Source organism: Zootoca vivipara, chromosome 17, assembly GCF_963506605.1.
Source record: "Zootoca vivipara chromosome 17, rZooViv1.1, whole genome shotgun sequence".
NCBI lineage: Eukaryota > Metazoa > Chordata > Lepidosauria > Squamata > Lacertidae > Zootoca > Zootoca vivipara.
In genome coordinates this window covers 12069294-12093139 of record NC_083292.1, presented here as the reverse complement: position 1 = coordinate 12093139, position 23846 = coordinate 12069294, and the positions used below count along the sequence as shown (strand labels likewise).

Below are 23846 nucleotides of genomic sequence, written 5' to 3'. Positions count from 1 at the left end.
CCATTCGGGAGAACAGCGGGAAACGGATTAAAATCTGGGGGTTTCCCGCGAAAAATGGGGTACTTGGCAGCTAAGGACGGGACGGGACATTGCAAATGCTTGATGTGCAACTCGGAAGAACATAGCTTACTTTTAGTGGTTCTTTCTCCGACGCGTCTCCCATGTTGTCGTTGGCTTTGTATTTTCGCTCTTTCTCCCGGTGATCGATGGTTGAGTAGCCATCTGCAGAGGAATGACAGGAAGGCCATAAAGGAAGCTGCGGCATCAATGGGTGCCCGTTCCACTGTTTCAAAAACAGCATCACAGTGGATACAAACCTTCACCCCATCCCAAAACTAGCACACATGGTCACACACACACACACACACACAGACGTCGTTCCACTGCTAGCATCTGTAGGTATTTTTCTTTTCTTTTTTTAAAAAATCTGGATACATTAGAACAAATTGTCCCAAACGATGCAGCAAAATTATAGAATAAAAACATAAAACCCATAATGAATCGACTTGGTACTTTGCCTTAGCTGAAAAGAAAATCTTCTCCCTGGAGAAGTTGGACATGACTAAACGACTAAACAACAACAACAACAACAATATCCAATGAAACTAAAATATTATAATGCCTGTATATTATGGGTGGACCTTAAGGACCTGTCTTTTGTTATCTAGATTATTCACAAACGAACTAGAATTCCATCATTATCCCACGAATGTGTCTCCGTCTGGTTCCTCCTGCTATTCTTAATTTATGTGCAAGTTTATCATTTAAAAGTGCTGCCACACCCTTTGGGCCCATGATGTCAGGTGAGCACCTGTAAGGTCTTTTCAAAGGGTAGCAATGGTCATCCTTATGCTCTTATGGTATCTGAGCACTTGGGCATAATGGAGGATTCCCTATTGCCCCACAAACCTGCCAGGCTATTCGGATGTCCACTGGCAGCCCTGCTTCAGACACCCCTAACTTTCAGAGGTGAAGACCTCCTAGGAAACGGATCTCTAGCCCCTCCCCTGAAGGACCACCTTCGCAAATACCTGTCACAACCCCACACACTACCCTAAGCACACCTGCCAAGTTCCTGTCGGAGAAATAAGGGATCGGACCGGAAGTAGCAGACCGGAAGTAGCGCTGCCGCCATTTTGGAACTGGGCAGAGCATGCTCAGAAGCGACTTTTGATGCAGCTCTGCCCAGTTCCAAAATGGCCGCCACGCCAGAAGTCGCACTGCAGCCATTTTGGAACTGGGCAGAGCTGCATCAAAAGTCGCTTCTGAGCATGCTCCGCCCAGTTCCAAAATGGCCGCCGCGCCAGAATAAACCGGGGAAAAACAAAAAAATTCCGTTTTTTCCAGCTGGGAACAGCTGGAAAAACGGGGGTTTCCCGGGGAATACGGGAGACTTGGCAGCTATGACCCTAAGGAAGATGTAGATGAGGAGGGAGTGCAGGCTGCTCCTCTGGAAAACCACATATCCCACCTCGAGCTCGAGGCAGTGGTTGCCACCAACATGCATGGCTTTAGAAGAAGATTAGACAATTTCATGGAGGACAAGGCTGTCAATGTAGGCTATGTACCCTCTTCACTGTCAGAGGCATAGTGCTTCTGGATACCAGTTGTCGAGAACTGCAGACAGGCAGAGTGCTGTTGCCCTCATGCCCAGCTTGCAGGCTTCTCCATAGGCATCTGGTTGGCCACTGTGAGAATGGGATGCTGGACTGGACGGGCCATTAGCTTGGTCCACCAGCCTCATCTAATAGTCCTACGATGGCGTTCTTAATCCTACCATCTGCCGTTGCCTGCATGTGAGACCCAGTTTCCCTCTACACCCCCGTAAGTCTTTCTTAAATTCACAATACACAACGATCGATGGAAAACCCTTTTTACTTTGGGTACATTGTTATCTAGATTAATACATAACTAAGGTGTTCCAACAAAGTAGCTTTTGATCCTCAGCTTTTCGCTGCTAAGGCTGGTTAATACATGGTCACCCTGCAGCGCGCTCTCATTTGAAGTGAATCTCTTCCCACCGAGAGGATGTATATCAGAGTTTTCCCTTAAGCAAGGAACATATTGACATCTTATTCATGCTGGCTGGAAGGTTTGAAGTGAGGGATATGAAAAGCAACACAACAGAATTTTTTTTCTTCCTGTTGTTACAGTTTTAGGTTTCAAGAGGAGTTGTACTTGGTTTTTAAAAACCCACGCAACGTTCCTTCTCATAGATGAGAAAGCTGGATCTAACATTTATTTATTTATTTATTTTTAAGTGCTTTTTATTCCAGATGCAAATCCGAAACTCTTAGATGTTGGATTTTTATCAGCGCAGACTGAAAATATAGGAACCAGCTGTAAATGGAGTCATACCCTTTAGCTTAGCATTATCTGCAGTAAACCATCATTTGGAATGAACATTGTTTGGAATGAACTAATTCAGGGAGCTTAACCAAGTTAACCAAAATCTGCAAACTACTCAGTGATGACATCTAACCATATGCTGCTTTAAACCTGCTGTAAAAGTATTTTTCTTTATGCTCTTTTTCTTTGGCTTATTTTGTTTATTAATATATTATTATTATTATTATTATTATTATTATTATTATTATTATTAAAAAACACCTCTGAATTACACGTGAAAGCAGTCCCCACAATTGCCCCATAACTCATCTGTTTCATCTATTTATTTTTTTGTAGGATTCCTGTACAAGCCTGTTTCCTTCTCAATGCCCCCACCCCAGCGATTCCCAAAATGCCTCTAGAACAGGGGTCAGCAACCTTTTCAGCCGTGGGCTGGTCCACCGCCCCTCAGACCTTGTGGGGGGGCCGGACAATATTTAGGGGGGGGATGAACGAATTCCTATGCCTCACCAATAACCCAGAGTTGCATTTTAAATAAAAGCACACATTCTACTCATGTAAAAACACCAGGCAGGCCCCACAAATAATCCAGAGATGCATTTTAAATAAAAGGACACATTCTACTCATGTAAAAACACATTGATTCCCGGACCGTCTGCGGGCCGGATTTAGAAGGCGATAATAATAATAATAATAATAATAATAATAATAATAATAATAATAATAATAATAAATTTATTATTTATACCCCGCCCATCTGGCTGGGTTTCCCCAGCCACTCTGGGCGGCTTCCAACAGAAAAATAAAACACAGTAATCTATTAAACATTAAAAGCCTCCCTAAACAGGGCCACATTCAGTTGTCTTCTAAAAGTAAAATAGTTACTTATTGCCTTGACATCTGCTGGGAGGGCGTTCCACAGGACGGGCGCCACTACCGAAAAGGCCCTCTGTCTGGTTCCCTGTAACCTCACTTCTCGCAATGAGGGAACCGCCAGAAGGCCCTCAGTGTTGGACCTCAGTGTCCGGGCAGAATGATGGAGGTGGAGACACTCCTTCAGGTATACTGGACCGAGGCCATTTAGGGCTTTAAAGGTCAGCACCAACACTTTGAATTGTGCTCGGAAACGTACTGGGAGCCAATGTAGATCTTTCAAGACCGGTGTTATGTGGTCTCGGCGGCCACTCCCAGTCACCAGTCTAGCTGCCGCATTCTGGATTAGTTGTAGTTTCCGAGTCACCTTCAAAGGTAGCCCCACGTAGAGCGCATTGCAGTAGTCCAAGCGGGAGATAACTAGAGCTCTGGCTAGACAGTCTGCGGGGAGGTGGGGTCTCAGCCTGCGTACCAGATGGAGCTGATAGACAGCTGCCCTGGACAGACAGATAGGCCACATCCAGCCCCCGGGTCTTAGGTTGCCTACCCCTGCTCTAGAATGATTCTGTACCATTTGGATCTTTCAAACTTCTGATTCTCCACAAGCTGGAGCAAGAGACCATAAGAGCAGATTACCAGAAAATGCAATTAAATAATCATGCTTTACTGACAAGTAGATGTTTCATTTTTCCTGTGGAGGGCCGTTTTCACTTGCCAATTTTGGGTGGGGCTGATGCCAGCGGTGAGTGGAGCCAGAGCCCAAAGTGGTGGTACCCAAAATCTTCTCCCTTCTCCTTCTGCCACCCTAACTCCTCTTTCTCTTTCTGACACCACCGTCCCCATTTCTTTCACACACCTTTTCTGTCAGCCCTTCGTCTCACTCTTCTTCCCAAGCCCAGTGGGCAGCTAAGGGAAGGACAGTATGCTTCCAGGCCATTTCTGAAGTTAGACCAAGGGTAAGGATGGAGGAGAAATTGTATTCAGTTCAAATTCAGTTGCACTGAAAGGGAAATCTACCTAATTTGCACTTCCTGAAACAATATGCAAACTGAAACGCAGCCCTCCTTTGAAATGCATGCTTCTCCGAATTTTGCCATGCAGTTCTCCAACCAAGTAATTCATACACTAGGTAAAGTGCGTACAAAATTGCATACTGTATCTATTTCACTGTATCTGAAGAAGTGTGCATGCACACGAAAGCTCATACCAAAATAAAAACTTAGTTGGTCTTTAAGATGCTACTGAAGGAATTTTTTCATTTTACTTCGACCCAGACCAACACGGCTACCTACCTGTAACCAAAATTGCATACATTAGTGAAAACTACATACAAAAAACCAGCAGTATCTTATGGAAAACTGCTTGCAGAAAAATATGTATATGAGACAAAAATGCATGCAGTAATTTGCATATCACTAGAACTTCACATTGAAGTGCTGACTCTCTGTAAAGAAAACAAAAACACAAACTGATGTTGGAAATGTGGGGAACTGAACCTAAGATTAGTAAACTGAGAAACTGAGAGAAACCATGATTGTCAGGTTCACCCGTCCCTATCTTGAGGGCCACATAAAATTAGACTGAGCTGCCCACACCTAAATATATCAGTGTACTGGAAGAAGCAAAGATCACCAGTGTTGAAGCAATGATTCTTCAACATCAACTTCCTTGGACTGGTCATGTTCAAATCAAATCAAATTTTATTAAATGGTCACAGACCAATTCGACTCATGCAACGAGTCAGCAGCGTATAACATAGAAAGATACAGGGGACAATTTCAATGGAGATAAAACAACAACGCTTTAAAGTTAAAAAAACATAAATGAAGTTAAGTGTTAGCATTCCCCTGCAAATTGCCATTGAGAAGCTCTTGTTTCCTGTTGTGACGTGGGGTTTGTGATTTCAGCTCTCTTGACAAAACATGCTGGAGACAGTTCTCTAGTAACAGCTCTTTATTAAAGTGAACAAGACTGAAGACTGAGGAGAGGAAAGCTACATTTATAGGGACAGGGGACTAGCTAGGAAGGGATACATTTTGGAGGGAACAATATCAAGCAATCACAGTGCTGCCTTTTGGAGGAAACCAATAAGACAGAGGATCCAAATACAGCAGCTTAAATGAACCAATAGTAGCTGTACCCTCTGGAACCAAAAGGCAGTTACTTTATCCTAATGCAAATACAGACAATAATAATACAGATATAAAATCCTTTGACTCAATACACAACACCCCTCCCCCCCTAGTGAGCACAGCAGACGTAATCCCTCAGGTACTGTGGGGTCCTACAACTTCTACCTGATCTCCTGACAACAGGTGTTGCAGGTTCTGGATTGGGTGTTACCTGTGGTGGAGGGGCTGCTATAGGGGTTTCATCAGGAACAGATGGAGTCCCAGACATCTCAGGGTCCCCGACCTGTACCTCGTCATCATGAGGACTAGCAGACCCTGGTTCATTTGCTGAAGCCCCTGGTGACTGTACCTCTGGACCATTTTCACTCTGGTCTTGCAGCTGTGCGTCATTAGCCAGGGATGAATTATCTGACTCCTCCCTGCTGAGCGCCCGGCGCCTCAGCTGATCTATATGTCTCTTCCAAACTTGCCCATTTTCCAAGGTCACATAATAGGACACAGGTCCACTAGCCCGGGTGATCACACCGGCCACCCACCGCGGACCTCGTGAATAGTTCCTCACCCAGACCAGATCTTCAGGGGCGAGATACCTTGTTGTGTCAGTCTCAGCCTGGGGGGTTGCTCTTGAATTACGGTTTGGCATTTTATCTGGGTGGACATAATCCAGCACCGTTACCAGTCTTCTACCTAAGAGCAGCTCGGCTGGCGACTTGCCCGTCGCAGTACACGGCGTCGCATGCTGCAAAAATAACATTCGCGCAATGCGAGCCGACCAGTTACCCTCCATTAAGCGCGCAATGGATTCTTTGGCTGTTCTTACCATGCGCTCAGCCTGCCCATTGGAGGATGGGTGAAAGGGCGCGGATGTGACCCCTCTTATAAAGTTATCAGCCAAGAATGCCCTGAATTCTTGGGATACAAAAGCTGCCCCATTATCTGATACAATGGTCTCAGGTAACCCGTGGGTAGCAAACAGCTGCCTCAACACCTTGATTACGGCAGCTGATGCCATGCTAGGGACCATCGCCACTTCTAACCATTTGGAATATGCATCAACGATAACCAAAAAGACCTTCCCTTGGAATGGCCCAGCAAAATCTATGTGCAGCCGGCTCCAGGGAGTCCTGGACTGCTCCCACCAGTGGACTGGTGCTCTGGCCACTTCTGGCCGCACCTCTTGGCATGCCTTGCATGTTCGTACCCATTGTTCTATGTTCTGGTCCATTCCAGGCCACCACACATAACATCGGGCTAGCGACTTCATCCTGACCATTCCCGGGTGTCCCATGTGAAGCGTCTCAAGAACCCTGTTTCTCAGTGGTGCTGGGATTATCACCCTATCTCCCCATAGGAGACAACCCTTATGCATGGACAATTCGTGCTGCCTTGTCGCATAAGGCCTGAATTTTTCTTCATGCGGACCACCTGGCCACCCCCTCCCCACCCAAGTGAGCACACGGGAGAGAACAGCATCTTTCCTAGTTTTCTCAGCTATATCCGTAGCTGTTACAGGAGCCCCTTTATGTGTGACAATAGTCTGTGCTTCCGCTGATTGTGGGGTTACTGGCAGCTGTTGGTAAGCTTGTGCCAGGTCAATTTTGGCGAACACCTTGCCCCCAGCCAGTTTAGCCAACAGATGTGATACGACTGGAATGGGGTATGAGTTTCCCCTGAGTGCCTTATTGATAGTACATTTGTAATCTGCACATATCCTGACTTCCCCATTTGCTTTAAGGGGTGTGACGATTGGAGTCTCCCACTTAGCAGAGTCCACGGGTGAGAGAACTCCCTGCTTGACCAATTTATCCAGCTCTGCCTCGATCTTGGGTTGCAGTGCAAATGGCACTCGCCTTGGTTTGAGTCGGATTGGAGCCACCCCGGGGTCCAACTCGAAGTCAACTGGGGGCCCTTTATAACAACCCAGTTTTCCATTAAAGAGACCAGCAAATTCCTTGCATAATACCTCACTCATCTCAGGGCAGGTTTGGATTGAATTAAGCCCTGAGATACTCAGTCCCAGGGCAGGGAACCAGTCAGTGCCCAGGAGACTGGGGCGACTGCCCTTCGCAATCACCAGTTTGAGTACAGCCTGTTTGTCCCGGAACTGTACTCTCACGGCACACATTCCCATAACATGGATGCGGCCTGCTGAGTACGACTGCAAGGTTGCCGGAAAGGGCTCCAGAGGGGGCAACTTACCCCTGGGGAAGAATGTCTTCGCGGTCTGGTCCGACACGATGGTGAATGCGGATCCGGAGTCCACCTCCATGTCGCACTGCTGACCCTCAATCTTCACCTTGACGTGTGCCTTGCCTTGCGCTGGAAACTGCACGGCCCTCCCGTTGATCTCCGTTACGTAGTGGCAGTCCTTTAGAAAACGAGTTGCTGTGGGCGGTCTGCGATGCTCCAGTCTAGGTGCTCCTGTCGCTCCCGACGCCGCCGATCTACAGACCCTGGCGATGTGACCCGTCTTTCCGCACGTCCGGCAGATAGCATCCCTGAAACGACAACTCTTCCTTTCATGGTTTCCGCCACAACCTGGGCAACTGCCTCGGTGATCTCTGTGCACTGTGCAGGCCTGACGCACCGACTCGACCCCACGGACTGGGCTCTGGCTCGGAGTAGCCTCTAGCTCGTCCATGGCATGCGCAACTTCTATCTGTGGCTTAGTGGCCTTGCGACTGGCATCAAGCTCCTCTCTTTCATAATTCTCCGTGGCGGTGGCCTCTTTCAAGGCTGAAGCAAGGGTAACCTCTTCTTTAGCCACGATGCGTCTTCTGGCTTTCTTGCTGCTCAGACCACCAATAAACCGATCCAGGAGAGTCTCTTCCAGATTTTGGAAGCCGCAGTGCTGAGCGAGCTTCCGGAGTTCAGCCAGAAATGTGGATACAGACTCCCCAGCATGCTGCTGCCTCTTATGGAACTCCATCCGCCGGGCCATCTTGGTCTCAGTAGGCGCCAAGTGGCTTGTTAGGCAGGCAAGAATATCTTTGAGAGATGTCTCACTCAGCTTCGCTGGAGCAAGTAATGCCTTGGCCAGCTTGAAGGTCTCGGGCCCACAGTAGCTCAGGAATGTGGCCCTTCTTTTGCTGGCATCGGTGATCCCTTGAGCCACTGCAAAGAACTCGAAGCGTTCGACGTAGTCTTCCCAGGTGTGGGGCTCTGATGGCTGGAAGGGCTCCAATACCCTTGGACTCTCCATTGTCCTAGCGGGCAGGGTCGTCTTCTCAGCTGGCCAGTGAGTCTTGTTCTCAGCTGCAATCCGGACTCTGAGGCAGGGTTGTGTTTAACCGCTCCTCAGCATTCCGGATCCCACCTTCGTCGCCAGTTGTTGTGACGTGGGGTTTGTGATTTCAGCTCTCTTGACAAAACATGCTGGAGACAGTTCTCTAGTAACAGCTCTTTATTAAAGTGAACAAGACTGAAGACTGAGGAGAGGAAAGCTACATTTATAGGGACAGGGGACTAGCTAGGAAGGGATACATTTTGGAGGGAACAATATCAAGCAATCACAGTGCTGCCTTTTGGAGGAAACCAATAAGACAGAGGATCCAAATACAGCAGCTTAAATGAACCAATAGTAGCTGTACCCTCTGGAACCAAAAGGCAGTTACTTTATCCTAATGCAAATACAGACAATAATAATACAGATATAAAATCCTTTGACTCAATACACAACATTTCCTACGTCTAATAGCAGATACACATAATTTAGCAACATTGGTCTTATTTCGGGGTCCTTATCTTCTACCAAGGCTCTCAGGCGTTGGGATTCTGGTTCGTTCTTAAGCTTTTGTACAGGTGGGGTAATAAAGGTCAAACGTAAATCCTCGTAGAAACTGCAGTATAACAATACATGTAAATTTGTTTCTACTTCCGATGAGCCACGTGTCTCATACGGTTTACCCTCATACCTGCCTTGCAACAGGGCAGAGGGGAGCACATTAAATTTGGCCATGGTGGAGGAATATCCGTACTTGGATATTTGTAATTTAGTCAGAAAATTTGCAGGAGAGAACCCTCTCCCATAATCTCTCATTGCAGCATGTTTGTCCCTTTTGCCCATGTGACATTGCAGCTCCACGTCCCAGATACGTTGGCGCACTTGGTTTCTAGCTCTCTCTCATATCCTGCCGCTATCAAGGTCTGCGGAGAAAACCCCAAACTTCTTAACTTTTCATACAAAGTGTCTTTCCAATTGGAATAATAGGTATCTAGCAATGTTAGAGGTGCCAACCCGACCGGAAAAAAGAAGAAGTTTTAACCAATAGTGTATCCTTAGAATCCACACCCGCGCACTGACGGGTATTTGGACTGGTCATGTTGTGCCTTATGACCATCTTCCAAAGCAACCACTCTATTCCGAACTTAAAAATGGAAAGTGTAGCCAAAGAAGAACAAGAATCTATATTTCTACCTGCCTCTTTACATTTTTACAAACACGCACACTTAAAAATACTATTGATATTTTGGAAAGAGAAAAAAAACAGCTCTAAATGTCAAGTTCAGACGTTTGAAAGCACTTGTTCTTGAGAAGCTGAACTCCCATGTGAGGGAAAGGCTTTGCTATGGGAGAAAGGCAGAAGTGACTGATCCATAAATGCGTTTACCTGGCCCGAGTTCATCCATAGGAATCATATCCCGGCTTCCAGTCTTCTCGTTATCTACGGGAGAGAAGAATAGAAACTAGGTTGGTCTGTTGGAGAGGCGGATCAGGCCTCACAATCCACAGGGAGATGGAAGGAGGCAAGAGTTTTCTGAGTGGAGGGAGCGTGTGCTAAAAGCCAATGTTTACAGGCTGGTGACTTCCAACCCACTTAAAGTAACAATAGCAACAACAACAACAACAACTTATTATTTATACCCCATCCAATAATAATAATTTATTATTATTCCCCGTCCATCTGGTTTCCCCAGCCACTCTGGGCGGCTCCCAACAGAATATTAATAAATTAAAAAAAGTGATAAAACATCAAACATTAAAAACTTCCCTAAACAGGGCTGCCTTCAGATGTCTTCTAAAAGTCAGATTGTAGTTCATTTCCTTGACATCTGATGGGAGGACGTTCCACAGGGCGGGTGCCACTACCAAGAAGGCCCTCTCCCTTGTTCCCTGTAACCTCACTTCTCGCAGGGAGGGAACCACCAGAAGGCCCTCAGCGCTGGACCTCAGTGTCCGAACTGAACGATGGGGGTAGAGATGTTCCTTCAGGTATACTGGGCCAAGGCCATTTAGGCTTTAAAGTTCAGCACCAACACTTTGAATTGTGCTCTGAAGTGTACTGGGAGCCAACGTAGGTGTTTCAGGACCGGTGTTATATGGTCCTGGCGGCCACTCCCGGTCACCAGTCTAGCATTCTGGATTAGTTGTAGTTTCTGGGTCACCTTGAAAGGTAGCCCCACGTAGAGCGCATTGCAGTAGTCCAAGCGGGAGATAGCCAGAGCATGCACCACTCTGGCGAGGCAGCACCATAATACCACTTTAAATAGCCATGCCTTCTCCCAAAGAATCCTGGGAGCTGTAGTTTGTTAGGAGATGCCTATTCCCCCCTCAGAGCGGTTTAACAATCAATCCCTCTTCCCAGGGAACTCTGGGAATTGTAGCTCTGCGAGGAGAACAAGGGCTTCCTAGGAATTCTCAACACTATTTACATTTAAAGCACTATTGTACTCTTTCAACTGTCATGGATTCCACAAATAAATCCATAGAGTTTGTTAGAGGTCCTGAGAGTATTTGGGACCTCCCCCACCCCTGGGTCTCCTCACAGAGTTACAATTCCTAGAGTTCCCTAGGGTGAGGGATTGACCATTAAACAACTCTGAAAATTGTAGCTCCATGAGGCAAATTAATAATAATATTAATAAGAGTAAGAGTAATAACAATATTGAATTTATATACTGCCCTAAACCCGGAGGTCTCAGGGAAGTTCACAGAACAAAATCAAAATATAAAACCACAAAATACATAATCAAAATAAAAACAGCAACACAATAACCCCACCGCACCCCAAAACCACATTTTAAAATGGCATACATAGGATGTCAATAAAATAAACCAAAGGCCTAGTTAAAAAGGAACGTTTTTGCCTGGCGCCTAAAGGTGTATAATGAAGGCGCCAGGTGAACTTCCCAGAATTCTTTGTGGGGAGCCATAACTGTTTAGAGTTGTATGTTATTGATTTAAATGAGGCCGGTCTCTCAGCCTAACCTACTCAGCAGGGTTGTTGTGCCACCCTGAGCTCCTTGGGAGGAAAAGTGGAATATATATTTACTGAATAAACACATTAGAATGAATGTTTGGCATCGCGCCCAGCCTGACCCCCAGTATCTTCTCATTTTCACACGACTGCTAGCAGCAGCTCAAGACGGGCCCCTCTGGGATGAACACAGACCTTGACTTTTATCCACAAGAGGCAGGGTGCTGTCGTCATAGCCAGACTTGCAAGAGGTGCCTTTGGATCCCTTAGGAGTCGCAGACGCAGACTGGAAAGAAAGGGAAACGCCAGAGTCAGCAGCTTTGCAGGGAACAGAGCGGAAAGCAAAACCCGCTTCAGAAAGTTATCATGAAACGCTCATTCCAACAAAACCAATCTGTGTCCTACTTCCTATTTTTAGTATGGCGGTAGTCAGCAATAAGTCGGCATACTGAGAGCTCATTTTTCCAGCTTGTGTGCTTTATGGTCTTACTGGGATGGGAGGACGGAAGCGGTTTTCCAGGTGCGACAATGCTGCTCTATTACTTTCCTGACAGGTGAATCACTGTTCCTTACCAGGAGGGGCAGCAGCAACAAACCTGCTGATAAGTTAAGCATAACATCTCCACTCCATCTAGAGATGTATGCACCCTATTCTGGCTGGGGCACTGGGGAGTTGTGTCTCACCAATTGCCATTTGTGATTTTGCTGTGTGTTTCCAAAATTAGTTTTAAAGTGGCTGTCAGAGGTTGCCTGGTGCCCATTGGGGCAGAAGGTGGGAAGCCTAACTGGTATGTGGAGGCAGAGCCAATGACAGACCGAGCCAAGAAATCCTCTTTTCATTCCCCATCCTCCTCCCTGTCGAGTTCCAGAAAGGCAACACTAAGGGGAGGAAGCTGACAGGCAGTGTAACTCCCAGGGCTGGCTGAAGTTGGTGGGGCAGTGCCCCCTTTGGACCAGCCTGTGCTGATAGTTGCACTTACAACAATTGTTTCAGTGTTAGAAACCTTGTATGTGGACCCATAGAGCATTCCCTTCCCAACCTCGTGCAACCACTAAGCTCGCTTTTCGCTTTCCCAACCCCATTTGCTCCAACAGCTCTTGAGCAGACCTCTCTGGTTGCCTTCACCTGGAAATGGGATTTGTTCCAGCCTTCCTTCTGCAAAATGCTCCGTAGCTCTTTGTAACTCCAGGTCATCTGAAGGACGTGAGAGGCTGCTTTCGTTTCCCTGGAAGACTGGCTGGTTTGGGAGGGGCGGGGCGTGGGGAGAAGAAGGCAGGCAAAGAAGCAAACATTGTAAGTCAAATTCAGATATTGAAGCCTGTTGACAATTTAAGTCATTAACAAATGTAAGCATCTGGCGGGACCGGTCAGCCGTTCTCTTGAATCTGAAACTATTACAAAGGGCCAGTTCTCATGACCATGTTTACATAGCTGCCAAGTTATCCCTTTTTTTAAGGGATTTTCCCTTATGCTGAATAGGCTTCCTCGCGAGAAAAGGGAAAACTTGGCAGCTATGCCATGTTTATGACATGATACATTTGAAGGGACGTGGGTGGCGCTGTGGGTTAAACCACAGAGCCTCTTGGGCTTGCTGATCAGAATGTCGGCGGTTTGAATCCCTGCGATGGGGTGAGCTCTCATTGCTCAGTCTCTGTTCCTGCCAACCTAGCAGTTCGAAAGCACGTCAAAGTGCAAGTAGATAAATAGGTACTGCTCCGGCAGGAAGGTAAACGGCATTTCTGTACACCGCTCTGGTTCGCCAGAAGCGGCTTAGTCATGCTGGCCACATGACCTGTACACCGGCTCCCTCGGCTAGTAAAGCGAGATGAGCACCGCAACCCCAGAGTCGTTCGTGACTGGACCTAATGGTCAGGGGTCCCTTTACCTTTACATTTATCTTAGGGTTCCTACATATATCTTTTTTATTTCTCAGGCATGATTATTTGTGCTCGTGGCACTTTTAGGATGGTCACACACAACCCTGCTTTCAACACTGCTGGTGCCTGCAAAAAAAATTGGGGTACTCACGCACTGTATGACAAGCAATGCCTCAAACGTGATTGGATGGAACTGAGGTGTAAGAAGGAGGTAGAAACAGCTTAGCCCACCTGAACCCCTGGATTTTCATGAAATCCTAAATATAAATATAACTTCTCCCATTTAACAGTTCACTTGTCTTGCTTGCAAAGGCTCTGGAATGTGGCTTTGCCCTTTTTGACTCGCTTCTGCCTGTGATGAGTTTGAGAAATATTTGCATCCATGCCTTGGAATCGCAAGCCAGGAGAAAGCAGCTTCTGACCAACATTTCTGCAAATAAGTTTTAAGGATCGTGGCTTCTGCAAATAAGCTTTAAGGATCTAAGCTTCAGATAATACATAGCCTAAGACAAAGTTTACACTTCGGGCATTATTTCTTAATACTTTAACTCTGTCCCTATATTTCTGTTCCCTTTATTGAACGAGTCATTATATATCTGGTTGTTTGTTTTTTTGCTTGGGTTTTTCTGCATTTTGTAAATTGTCCATGTACTACCAAGGTGCTCCTATGGAGTAATTTGAGGAGATGAATGGTCTCGGGGCCAAAATAACAGACCAAAAGCATATACTCACAGTAATTATTTCATTGCAATACTTAGTTGTGCTTCCCTTCCAGCTGCCTCAAAAAGGGAAAGGTGGTGGTGGACGTTCCACTCAAGACAAATAAGTGTTGTAGCCAACCTGGCACCCACGGGCACCAGTGTGCCCACCAGGACCTCCTGTGGCACCTGTGAAAGGTCTCAGTAAATGCCCCCTCAAAAAACCCGCAATGCATGAAAGAGGTTAGACTGCAGGCATAGGCAAACTCAGCCCTCCAGATGTTTTGGGACTACAACTCCCATCATCCCTGACCACTGGTCCTGTTAGCTAGGGATGATGGGAGTTGTAGTCCCGAAACATCTGGAGAGCCCTGGTTTGCCTATGCCTGGGTTAGAGTATGCAGAAATAAAAATATTTCCGCCCCACTGTTGTGGTGCAAATGAGAGCCATTTGAGATTATTGCCCATCTCCTTATGATCGCTGCACATTGGGCCAGTTTATTTTGTTAACAGCCTTATCCTTGCCATCCATATAATGGAATGTTGTGAAAGGACAAACGTCTCCCACTCTGCCAATAAATGTCTGGATTTCCTTAAATGATGATGCCTGATAAATGCATGCCTGATGCTGAGGAATAGAGCAGGCAACAAGGGAATCTGTCCCAAGATGACTGATCGTTTCGTTCTATTGATCTTGTCTCTGAAGTCAACTCAACCTATTAAGGGCGGTGATTTACGATAAGCAGTTACGGAATGTGCATTAAGCGCTCCGGCTGCGCAACCAAAAGATGAAACGCAAAAAGTTGGAAGCCCCAGATGTCCCAGAGTTATTTTATTTCCTGCTTTAGAAATATGAATGGTCAACATGATGCTCCTAACGCTTCCCTTGAAGAGGAGGTGAGCACCAGAGCCCCGAAAAGTCCTTCTCTGGCTCAGAACAGAAAATCAGTTCCTGCAGATGTGCAGGGAGTGTTCTTTCAAGCTCAAATATATATTTAAGTCCAATGCACCAGTTAGTGCTCATGCTTAAGCTCAGCAAACAGGCACCTGGGCAAATCCAGTGGTGCTCCTGAGTCTTGGGGGGGTTAAGCAGTGCGCTAACCCAAACAGCCCAGAGCACCAGCCCAAACTTAGCAACCTATCCTCTCGACCTGTGCTTTCCACGACCTCTTTAGCTTATCCTAGGACGAGAGACACACACACACTCACAAAATTCTAGTTACAGGTAGGTAGCCGTGTTGGTCTGAGTCAAAGCAAAATAAAAAAATTCCTTCAGTAGCACCTTAAAGACCAACTAAGTTTTTATTTTGGTATGAGCTTTTATGTGCATGCACACTTCGTCAGATAGGTATCTGATGAAGTGTGCATGCACACGAAAGCTCATACCAAAATAAAAACTTAGTTGGTCTTTAAGGTGCTACTGAAGGAATTTTTTTATTTTACACTCACAAAAGACGTCCTCCAGTATGCTCCTTGTTCAATACAAATGCTCTCTAAGCTAATGTTAATGCCCAGGACATGGAGCCAAGAAGTGAAATGTTGGGTGTCTCCAGCATAGCTGGCGCCAGAGGGGAGAACAACACAAGAACAAGGAGCAAATAACCTCTCCTGGCCAACTTGTCCTCTTTCTCTTTGATTGGTGGTGTTGGTTGGGTTCAAAGTGAAAGGAAGCCAACAGGCAGTGGCAACAGGGGTGGGGTGGGGGACCAAGAGGAAGGGACGCGGAGCATCTGCTTGGAAAGCAAAAGGCCTTGAGGTCTCCCTGCAACATCTCCAGGGACGGCAGTAAGGAACGCTTCACTGAACCCCGGAGAGCTCCAGCCAGTCAGTGTAGACAAGACTGAACTAGATGAGACAAGACTGAACTAGATGAGAGATTGATCTGACTTGGTATAAGACAGATTCCTAGGTTTCGGCCCACTATGCCTGAAGGAGTGTCTCCACCCCCATCGTTCCGCCCGGACACTGAGGTCCAGCTCCGAGGGCCTTGTGGCGGTTCCCTCACTGCGAGAAGTGAGGTTACAGGGAACCAGGCAGAGGGCCTTCTTGGTAGTGGCACCAGGGCCGGCCCTACGGCCAGGCTGGGTGGCGCAGGGCACCACGGCGCCAGCCCGCCAGGGGGGCGCCGCGAGCTGCGCCCGCCCGCTGGCTGGCTGGTCCGCCGGGCAGCTCGCGCACGGCAGCTGCGCTGTGCCCGCCCGCCCGCCGCACAGCAGCACCTGTGGCAGCCGCGCTGCGCCCGCCCACTGCGCTGGGAAATGGGGCGGGGCGGGGGGCGCCGGAGGAATCCAGCACACCACGGTGCCAGGGGCGCTTAAGACGGCCCTGAGTGGCACCCACCCCGTGGAATGCCGTTCCATCAGATGTCAAGGAAATAAGCAACTATCTGACTTTTAGAAGACATCTGAAGGCAGCCCCGTTTAGGGAAGTTTTAAATGTTTGATATTTTATCACTTTTTTAATTGTTGTTGGTATTCTGTTGGAAGCCACCCGGGGTGGCTGGGGGAACCCAGCCAGATGGGCGGGCTATAAATAATATAATGGTAAAGGTAAAGGGGCCCCTGACCATCAGGTCTAGTCGTGTCCGACTCTAGGGTTGCGGCGCTCATCTCACTCTATAGGCCAAGGGAGCCAGCGTTTGTCCGCAGACAGCTTCCGGGTCATGTGGCCAGCATGACAAAGCTGCTTCTGGCGAACCAGAGCAGCACACGGAAACACTGTTTACCTTCCCTATTTATCTACTTGCACTTTGATGTGCTTTCGAACTGCTAGGTGGGCAGGAGCTGGGACTGAGCAACGGGAGCTCACCCCATTGCAGGGATTTGAACCACCGACCTTCTGATCAGCAAGCCCTAGACTCTGTGGTTTAACCCACAGCGCCACCTGGGTCCCATAAATAATATATTATTATTATTATTATTATTATTATTATTATTATTATTATTATTATTATTACCCAAGGCCCTCTGAAACCAGGAGCTGGCACTGCACTCTAATATAGTACAATCAGAAATACAAGTGCATTTGGAATTCTTAGGGAGAAAAACAGGATTTGCCCTCCCATGATTCTCTATACAGTCGTACCTCGGGTTACGACCACCTCGGGTTGCGAACAATTCGGGTTACGAACTCCGCAAACCCGGAAGTATTTTTCGTCGCCGTACGTTCCGTGCATGCACAGAAGTGTCGTGCGCGCTTTGCGCATGCGCAAAATGGCGCTTCGGTTTACGACCTTTTCGGGTTACGAACTGCAACGCGGAACGGATCGTGTTCGTAACCCGAGGTACCACTGTATATACTCATTATCTGAGGGGCTCTTTCCAAATTGAGCTACCCTCTCCCGTCTGCACCATCTCTCATCAGCAGAGCACATGCATGTTCCAAACCCAGCACTGCCAGATGAAAAGGAGCAGGTAGATGGTAGCATCCTTCGTCCTTGCAGGCATGTTAAAGAAAAACTAACCTCGATTTGCTGATAGCGACCAGCTTCTGAATGCCTTGCGTCTGGATCAGGGACCTGGCATTTTCCACGCTGTCGGTAATGATTTCATGGATGGTATTCAGGACTGCAACCACAGTGTCCTCCTCCAGGTTTTTCGAAGACCTCTGTTGCTTGCTGGGTAAATTTCTCACTAGCTCCCCCATGGCATAACTACCTGAGGAACAGAAAGGGCTCTCGTTAGTTCAATGCGATCGTTCAATTTTTTTAAATAAAACATATGCGGTGTTTGATTGTATAAGGTCTCGTCACAAAAATCAATAAACAAAACAATACAAGTTATCCGTATAAACAGTTAAACGCAGCTATTGAAAACCACCAAAAAAAGATGAAAACCAGCAATAAACTGATTAAAGCATGCATTAGCATTCTACGTATTTGGGTAGGCTTGTCTAAACAAAAAATGCTTTAGGCATCTAAATGTTTTAGATGACCTTCTGAGTTCCTTCCAGCTCCACAGTTTGATGATTCTATGAGCTAGCTCAGGCATAGGCAAACTTCGGCCCTCCAGATGTTTGGGACTACAGCTCCCACCATCCCTGATCACTGGTCCTGTTAGCTAGGGGTAATGGGACTTGTAGTCCGAAACATCTGGAGGGCTGGAATTTGCCTATATAAAATTAGACCATAAATTTACAAACAGGGTGGATTTGATTTAAATCAAATTGATTTAAATTCACGATTTAAATCGCTAGTCAGTAAAATTTACTTAAATCATTTTTTACAGAAAGACTCATTCTTGCTGGTATAATCTTAATATTTACAACCAGATGAAGCTTTCATTTTTGGAATGATAAATTTTCAGAGTAATTTTTACAGTTATATCAAAAATTACTGATTTGGTTATACTATTAGAAATACATAGGCAGATAATTATGAAATTATTGTTTATATTTGGACAACTTTTCTGCTGTACTTTATTGGAAGGAGAAAAATAATCATTTCCTTAATAACAATTTAAAGAATTTATTTAACTCAAACAATAACATTATAGCATATGTATCCATGTTTGTTAGCTGATGTCGTTAAACGATTAAAAAACAACAACAGACTGAGTTTTAGCCATAGCTGCCAAGTCCCGGTTAGAAAAATACGGAATCAGCAGCGCAGGCACCGGAAGTCGCTTCTACGCATGTCCAGACATGCATAGAAGCAACTTCTGGTGCCGGCGCTGCCCGATTTCTGGTGCCCAGACATGGGCGGAGTGGCACCAAAAGAAATCCGGGGAAATTAAGGGATATTTCGCCATTCGGGATGACAGCGGGAAACGGCTTTAAAAACGGGGGTTTCCCAGGGAAAACAGGAGACTTGGCAGCTATGGTTTTATCACACATGAAAAGCTTAAAACAAATGCTTATTTTCTGATGAATAGCCTTTGGACTATAATGTAACTGAAATAGAAAACTATCTTTAGAAAGATTTTTCCTCCAAAAGCATTTTATTTTAAAAATCTGATTTTAAAAAATGATTTAAATATTTTTTTTAAAAAAAATAAAAAAATTCATTTTGTAAAAATCATTGATTTTTATCCACCCTGCTTACAAACAAGGAAGACAAGAGATTAAATAAACATTAATGCCATTTCTGATTAGCCCTAAGGCTCCTCTTTGTAATTTGGGGCTATCAATAGATCTTTGTGAGGGTTCCCACAAGCTTCAGATCCTTGCTCGAAAGTTTTCTGAAGACTCATTGCCCAAAGCGAGCACATTCTGCAAAAGAAAAGTTGTGGTCATCAGGAAAAAAAGCACAGGGGTTTGCATCCTTCGCTGCAGATTTCATGGCAATCATATATTACCCTTTGCAGCTTTCATTATACAGGCACGGGGGAACAGTTGCTTTGGCCGTGCTTTAATGCCAATACATAAACAGTTTACTCTCAAGATGTCCTCCGAAGAGACCCACAGGGTCACAAAGAGCGCTGCCTTGCATATTCTCAGCTCAGCCCTGAACAAGGTGTGCATATCCTTCATGTTAATAGTACTGCGAATGCTTTCGGGAGACTAAGGCTTAGCATCCCCCAATGCTGTTTTTTTTGCCATTCAGCAGGATGAAGTTCTAAGCCAGGGGTCAGCAAACTTTTTTCAGCAGGGTCCACTGTCCCTCAGCCGGTCCACTGTCCCTCAGACCTTGTGCGGGGCTGGACTATATTCTGAAAAAATATATATGAACAAATCCCGATGCCCCACAAATAACCTAGAGATGCGGAGGGGGAGAAAAATTTTTTCCATCTCAACATTGGCTGTGGGGATAGATCTCCAGCAGAAGACATCCTCTGTGCCTCATTTCAGGGACCTACTCATTTGCTGCAGAAAGCAGCTGGAACATACCTATGAGATCCTTATTGCGGCGATCCATGGAGAGATTCCTCAGAGCGATGGACACGGCCCTCACGACTTTGTCAGAATCAGACTGGAGGAGCTCCACGAGGACTGGAAGGCCTCTCTCCTTTCGCACTGTCGCACGGATATACGTGGACCACTGACCAGGAAGAAATGGGGCGGGGGGACACTCAAGAAATTTAGAGGGGCTTCAAGTCTAAGGCCCATGTTTCTATAAACATTATTTCTTTAAAATAAATAAATAAATAGATTTTGCGTTTTAAGAAGGTTGATTTAGTGCAGTGTTTCTCAAACCTGGGTCTCTGGCTGTTGTTGGACTACAACTCCCATCACCCCTCGCTAGCAGGACCAGCGATCAGGGATGATGGGAGTTGTAGTCCAACAACAGCCGGGGACCCAAATCTGAGAAACACTGGATGGATCCATTCCAGCCTGGCTTGGTCACAATCAGCGCTGCTTTCATTGCACTGCATTTCAGTTTCCATCAAATACTATGCCATTTGCCTTGCGGTCCTCTATTTCATGTAATTTACATAACTATGCACATGATTTATGTAAGTTAATTGATTTAACTGAATTAATGACATCCACTCCATTCATTTCAGTGCAAAAGAAACACCATTTAAAAGGGGGGGGGAGACAGTGGGAGAGTAATCAATTATGTAACAGTTGCAGACTGAAAAATGATAACACTGGATACTGATCACTGTCAAAGTTGACACCAGGAGTCAAAAAGGTATAAATGAGCCTCACAAGAAACCCGGGGGTAGGGTGAGGCCAGATCATCTTTCCAAAGCAAACTTGAGCAACAAGATGAAACTTAAGCAGGTAACAGTATATCCCTCTCACCACAAGCACTTAAATGACAGTAAGGGTAGAAGAAGAACACACATCACTCACTGTCCAGTTTCCGGCACTGAGGTTCTGCAAAGCTCCTGCTGCTGCTTCCAGAGTGTTGAAATTCTGGCTTTCAGTGAGAATCGACAGATAAAGCCTCACCACTTCGGGCTGGTAGAGCAACTCGAAACCTAAAAGCAGAGAGGGCGGAAAAAAAAAACACATTTAGATTTGTACGGCTGCTAAAGAGAGGGAGTCCAGTTGCCTCGAAGACAACAAAAGGGCCTTGTGTCAAATCCAAAACAGACATTTTAAGCACATGTGAAGCCCCAAAGATTCCTGGGAACTGTAGTTTACCTCTGACAGAACAACAATTCCCAGGACCCTTAAAAAGCCACAGTTCCAACTATTCTGTTATATGATTTAAGTGTGGGGTATGGATGTGACTGTCTAGTATCTTAAAGGCTAACAAATGTATTATCATTACTTTTTCCTGATAATCAGAGGTCAGCAAACTTTTTCAGCAGGGGGCCGGTCCACTGTCCCTCAGACCTTGTGGGGGGCTGGACTATATTTTTTTAAAAAAATATGAACGAATTCCTATGCCCCACAAATAACCCAGAGATGCATTTTAAATAAAAGCACACATTCTACTCATGTAAAAACACAGGCAGGCCCCACAAATAACCCAGAGATGCATTGTAAATAAAAGGGCACATTCTACTCATGTAAAAACATGCTGTGGGCAGGATTGAGAAGGTGATTGGGCCGGATCCGGCCCCCGGGCCTTAGCTTGCCTACCCATGATTAATGAGAATAGGGACACCCCATTCTATAATGATATTTTTTACTATTTATACCCCACACATCTTACTGGGTTGCCCAGTCCCCCTGGGCAGCTTCCAACATATATAAAAACATAATAAAACATTAAACATTTTTTAATAGCTTCCCTATACAAGATTGCCTTCAGACGGCTCGGAGGGTCGGATAACTCCATACCCTCCAACATTTCTCCTATGAAAATAGGGACATCCTAAGGAAAAGTGGGACATTCCACGATCAAATAAGGAACCTGGGACGGCTTCTCCAAATCACAAATGTCCTTGGAAAATAGAGGCACTTGGAGGGGTCCGGGTTCAGGGCAGGTGGCCGTGATTTGCCCCAAGTGGCCTCACAGTCTAAATAGGGACGGCTGGTGGGGCTAGATAGACCTGAGGGTCTGAGATCGCCCCCCCCGCCCCCCGGTTCTAAGTGGTTTCTCTAAGATAGCACAAAATATTCATTTTAATAATACCGATAAAAATCAAACCTTAAAAGCAAAGGGACTTAAAACATTCATCAAAAAAGAAAAAAGGGTAAAGTCAGGCGTTGTAAAACAGATAGACATAATAAAATCCCATGTTAAATTTCCATGTCTGGGTCGGCTTGCCTAAACAATATAATGATGTTTTTAGGCACACTTGGCTAGATTTCTGCGGTGTAGGATTTTGATAGCAACGTTTATTATTTCTTCGGTGCCTGAGGGAGGTGCAGAAAACAAACCAGCCGGCGACACCAACAAGGTGCTGAACGAAGTGGGGGGGGGGGCGCACACACGACAAAACACTTTTTAAAAAAGAGCATGGCATACAAACAAGAGTATGTACTGGGCCTGCAGGCTTGCAGTCTAAATAGACAGAGACACTTGTAAGCAGCAGAGAGAGGAAGCCGCTGAATTAATACCCCTCAGGATAAAGTAGACCCAGCGCAGGCATCAGCCATGCGGTTACTCCATGTAAATCTATAGGAGGGGTTCTTAAGGATCAGTGGCAACACCAGGGAAGGACTTCAGGGCAGATGGACCCCCATTCATCCTTAGGATCAGGAGGACTGGCTTGCTTGCCATACAGTCGTACCTTGGATCTCAAACGCTTTGGCTCCCAAACAAATCGGCTCCCGAACAATCGAAACCTGGAAGTGAGTGTTCCAGTTTCCGAACATACTTTTGGAAGCCAAACGTCAAACGGGGCTTCAGCGGCTTCCGATTGGCTGCTTCCTGCAGCCAATCAGAAGCCGCGCTATGGTTTCCCAACGTTTTGGAAGTCAAATGGACTTCCAGAACGGATTCTGTTTGACTTCCGAGGTACGACCGTATTTTGAAGTAAGCAAAGTAAGACATATTGCCTACAGGGGTGCCAACATTTCATGGGCCCGTGGGTCCATACACAAGCTGGCAAAAGGGCTACTGGAAAGGGTTGTTTTGGGGTTTTGCTGCTCGCGCATGCGCAGTAGTGCTAAATCGCGCTTCGTGCATGTCCGCAAGTGCCAAATCGCACAGCGCACCTGCACAGATATGGCGCTTCGGGCTATGGGCTTTTCACATTGCGAACGGGCCTCCGGTACGGATCCCGTTCACAACCAGAGGTACCACTGTACTCAGCTTCTCTGAAGGAATAACCTAAATGTCATGAACCTTCTTCTTGTTCAATTCACACAGAGAAGCTTCCAGAACCTTCTCGAATTAATTAGAATAGGAAAGGACTCAACATATCAGATCAATACTTTCTGCACTAAGAAATGCAGACTGACACACTGCCCCAATGAAAAGGATCGTGTGGGAGAAGCAGAACATGACCAGCAACCATCCACACCAGTCCCTATTCCAGCACTGAAAGGGAGTCCCACGTTTGCCAAAGAGCAATTTCTTGCTGATGCTATACCAGTAGATTTTCTGATTCAAATGCTCCCTTTGGACGTATTGCAACAGATCCCAATCCGAGCCAAAGACATGGGTGTATACATACACCGACTTCTTAGGCGCCATCGCCCTCTCTAATCAATCCAGCTGCCCCATTTGCGGAAGGGATTTTTATTTAATTATTGCAATGGTTCTTCCAGCTGTGTGTGGCGGCGTCAAACCCTTCCTTGAAGTACCTTCAGCAGCAGATCCTTGCAAGGCACAGCTGTTCTGGCTCCCATTAAGCACCTGCTTCTCTCCTTAAACCCATTTTCTTAATTTCAAAATCATCTTAATTATTTCCCCCCCTGCCGTACTCGCTACT

At 46.2% G+C, this 23846-nt stretch overlaps 1 protein-coding gene across 17 annotated transcripts in view; it reads right to left on the bottom strand.

Annotated features, from left to right (window-relative positions):
- The window catches only part of ARVCF (ARVCF delta catenin family member), a 309481-nt gene that overhangs the window by 13281 nt on the left and 272354 nt on the right, over nt 1–23846 (bottom strand). For 13 of the 17 annotated variants that reach the window (XM_060269758.1, XM_035098127.2, XM_035098131.2 and 10 more), the window contains exons 9-15: nt 20857–20993; nt 19954–20104; nt 17591–17783; nt 12678–12789; nt 11747–11837; nt 9965–10018; nt 131–222 (exon numbers count right to left, since the gene is read on the bottom strand). In XM_060269758.1, the coding sequence (XP_060125741.1) occupies nt 131–222; nt 9965–10018; nt 11747–11837; nt 12678–12789; nt 17591–17783; nt 19954–20104; nt 20857–20993 (830 nt within the window). The remainder of the gene's footprint in view (nt 1–130; nt 223–9964; nt 10019–11746; nt 11838–12677; nt 12790–17590; nt 17784–19953; nt 20105–20856; nt 20994–23846) is intronic. The other 4 variants (XM_035098129.2, XM_035098130.2, XM_035098126.2 and 1 more) reach the window with 1 other exon arrangement.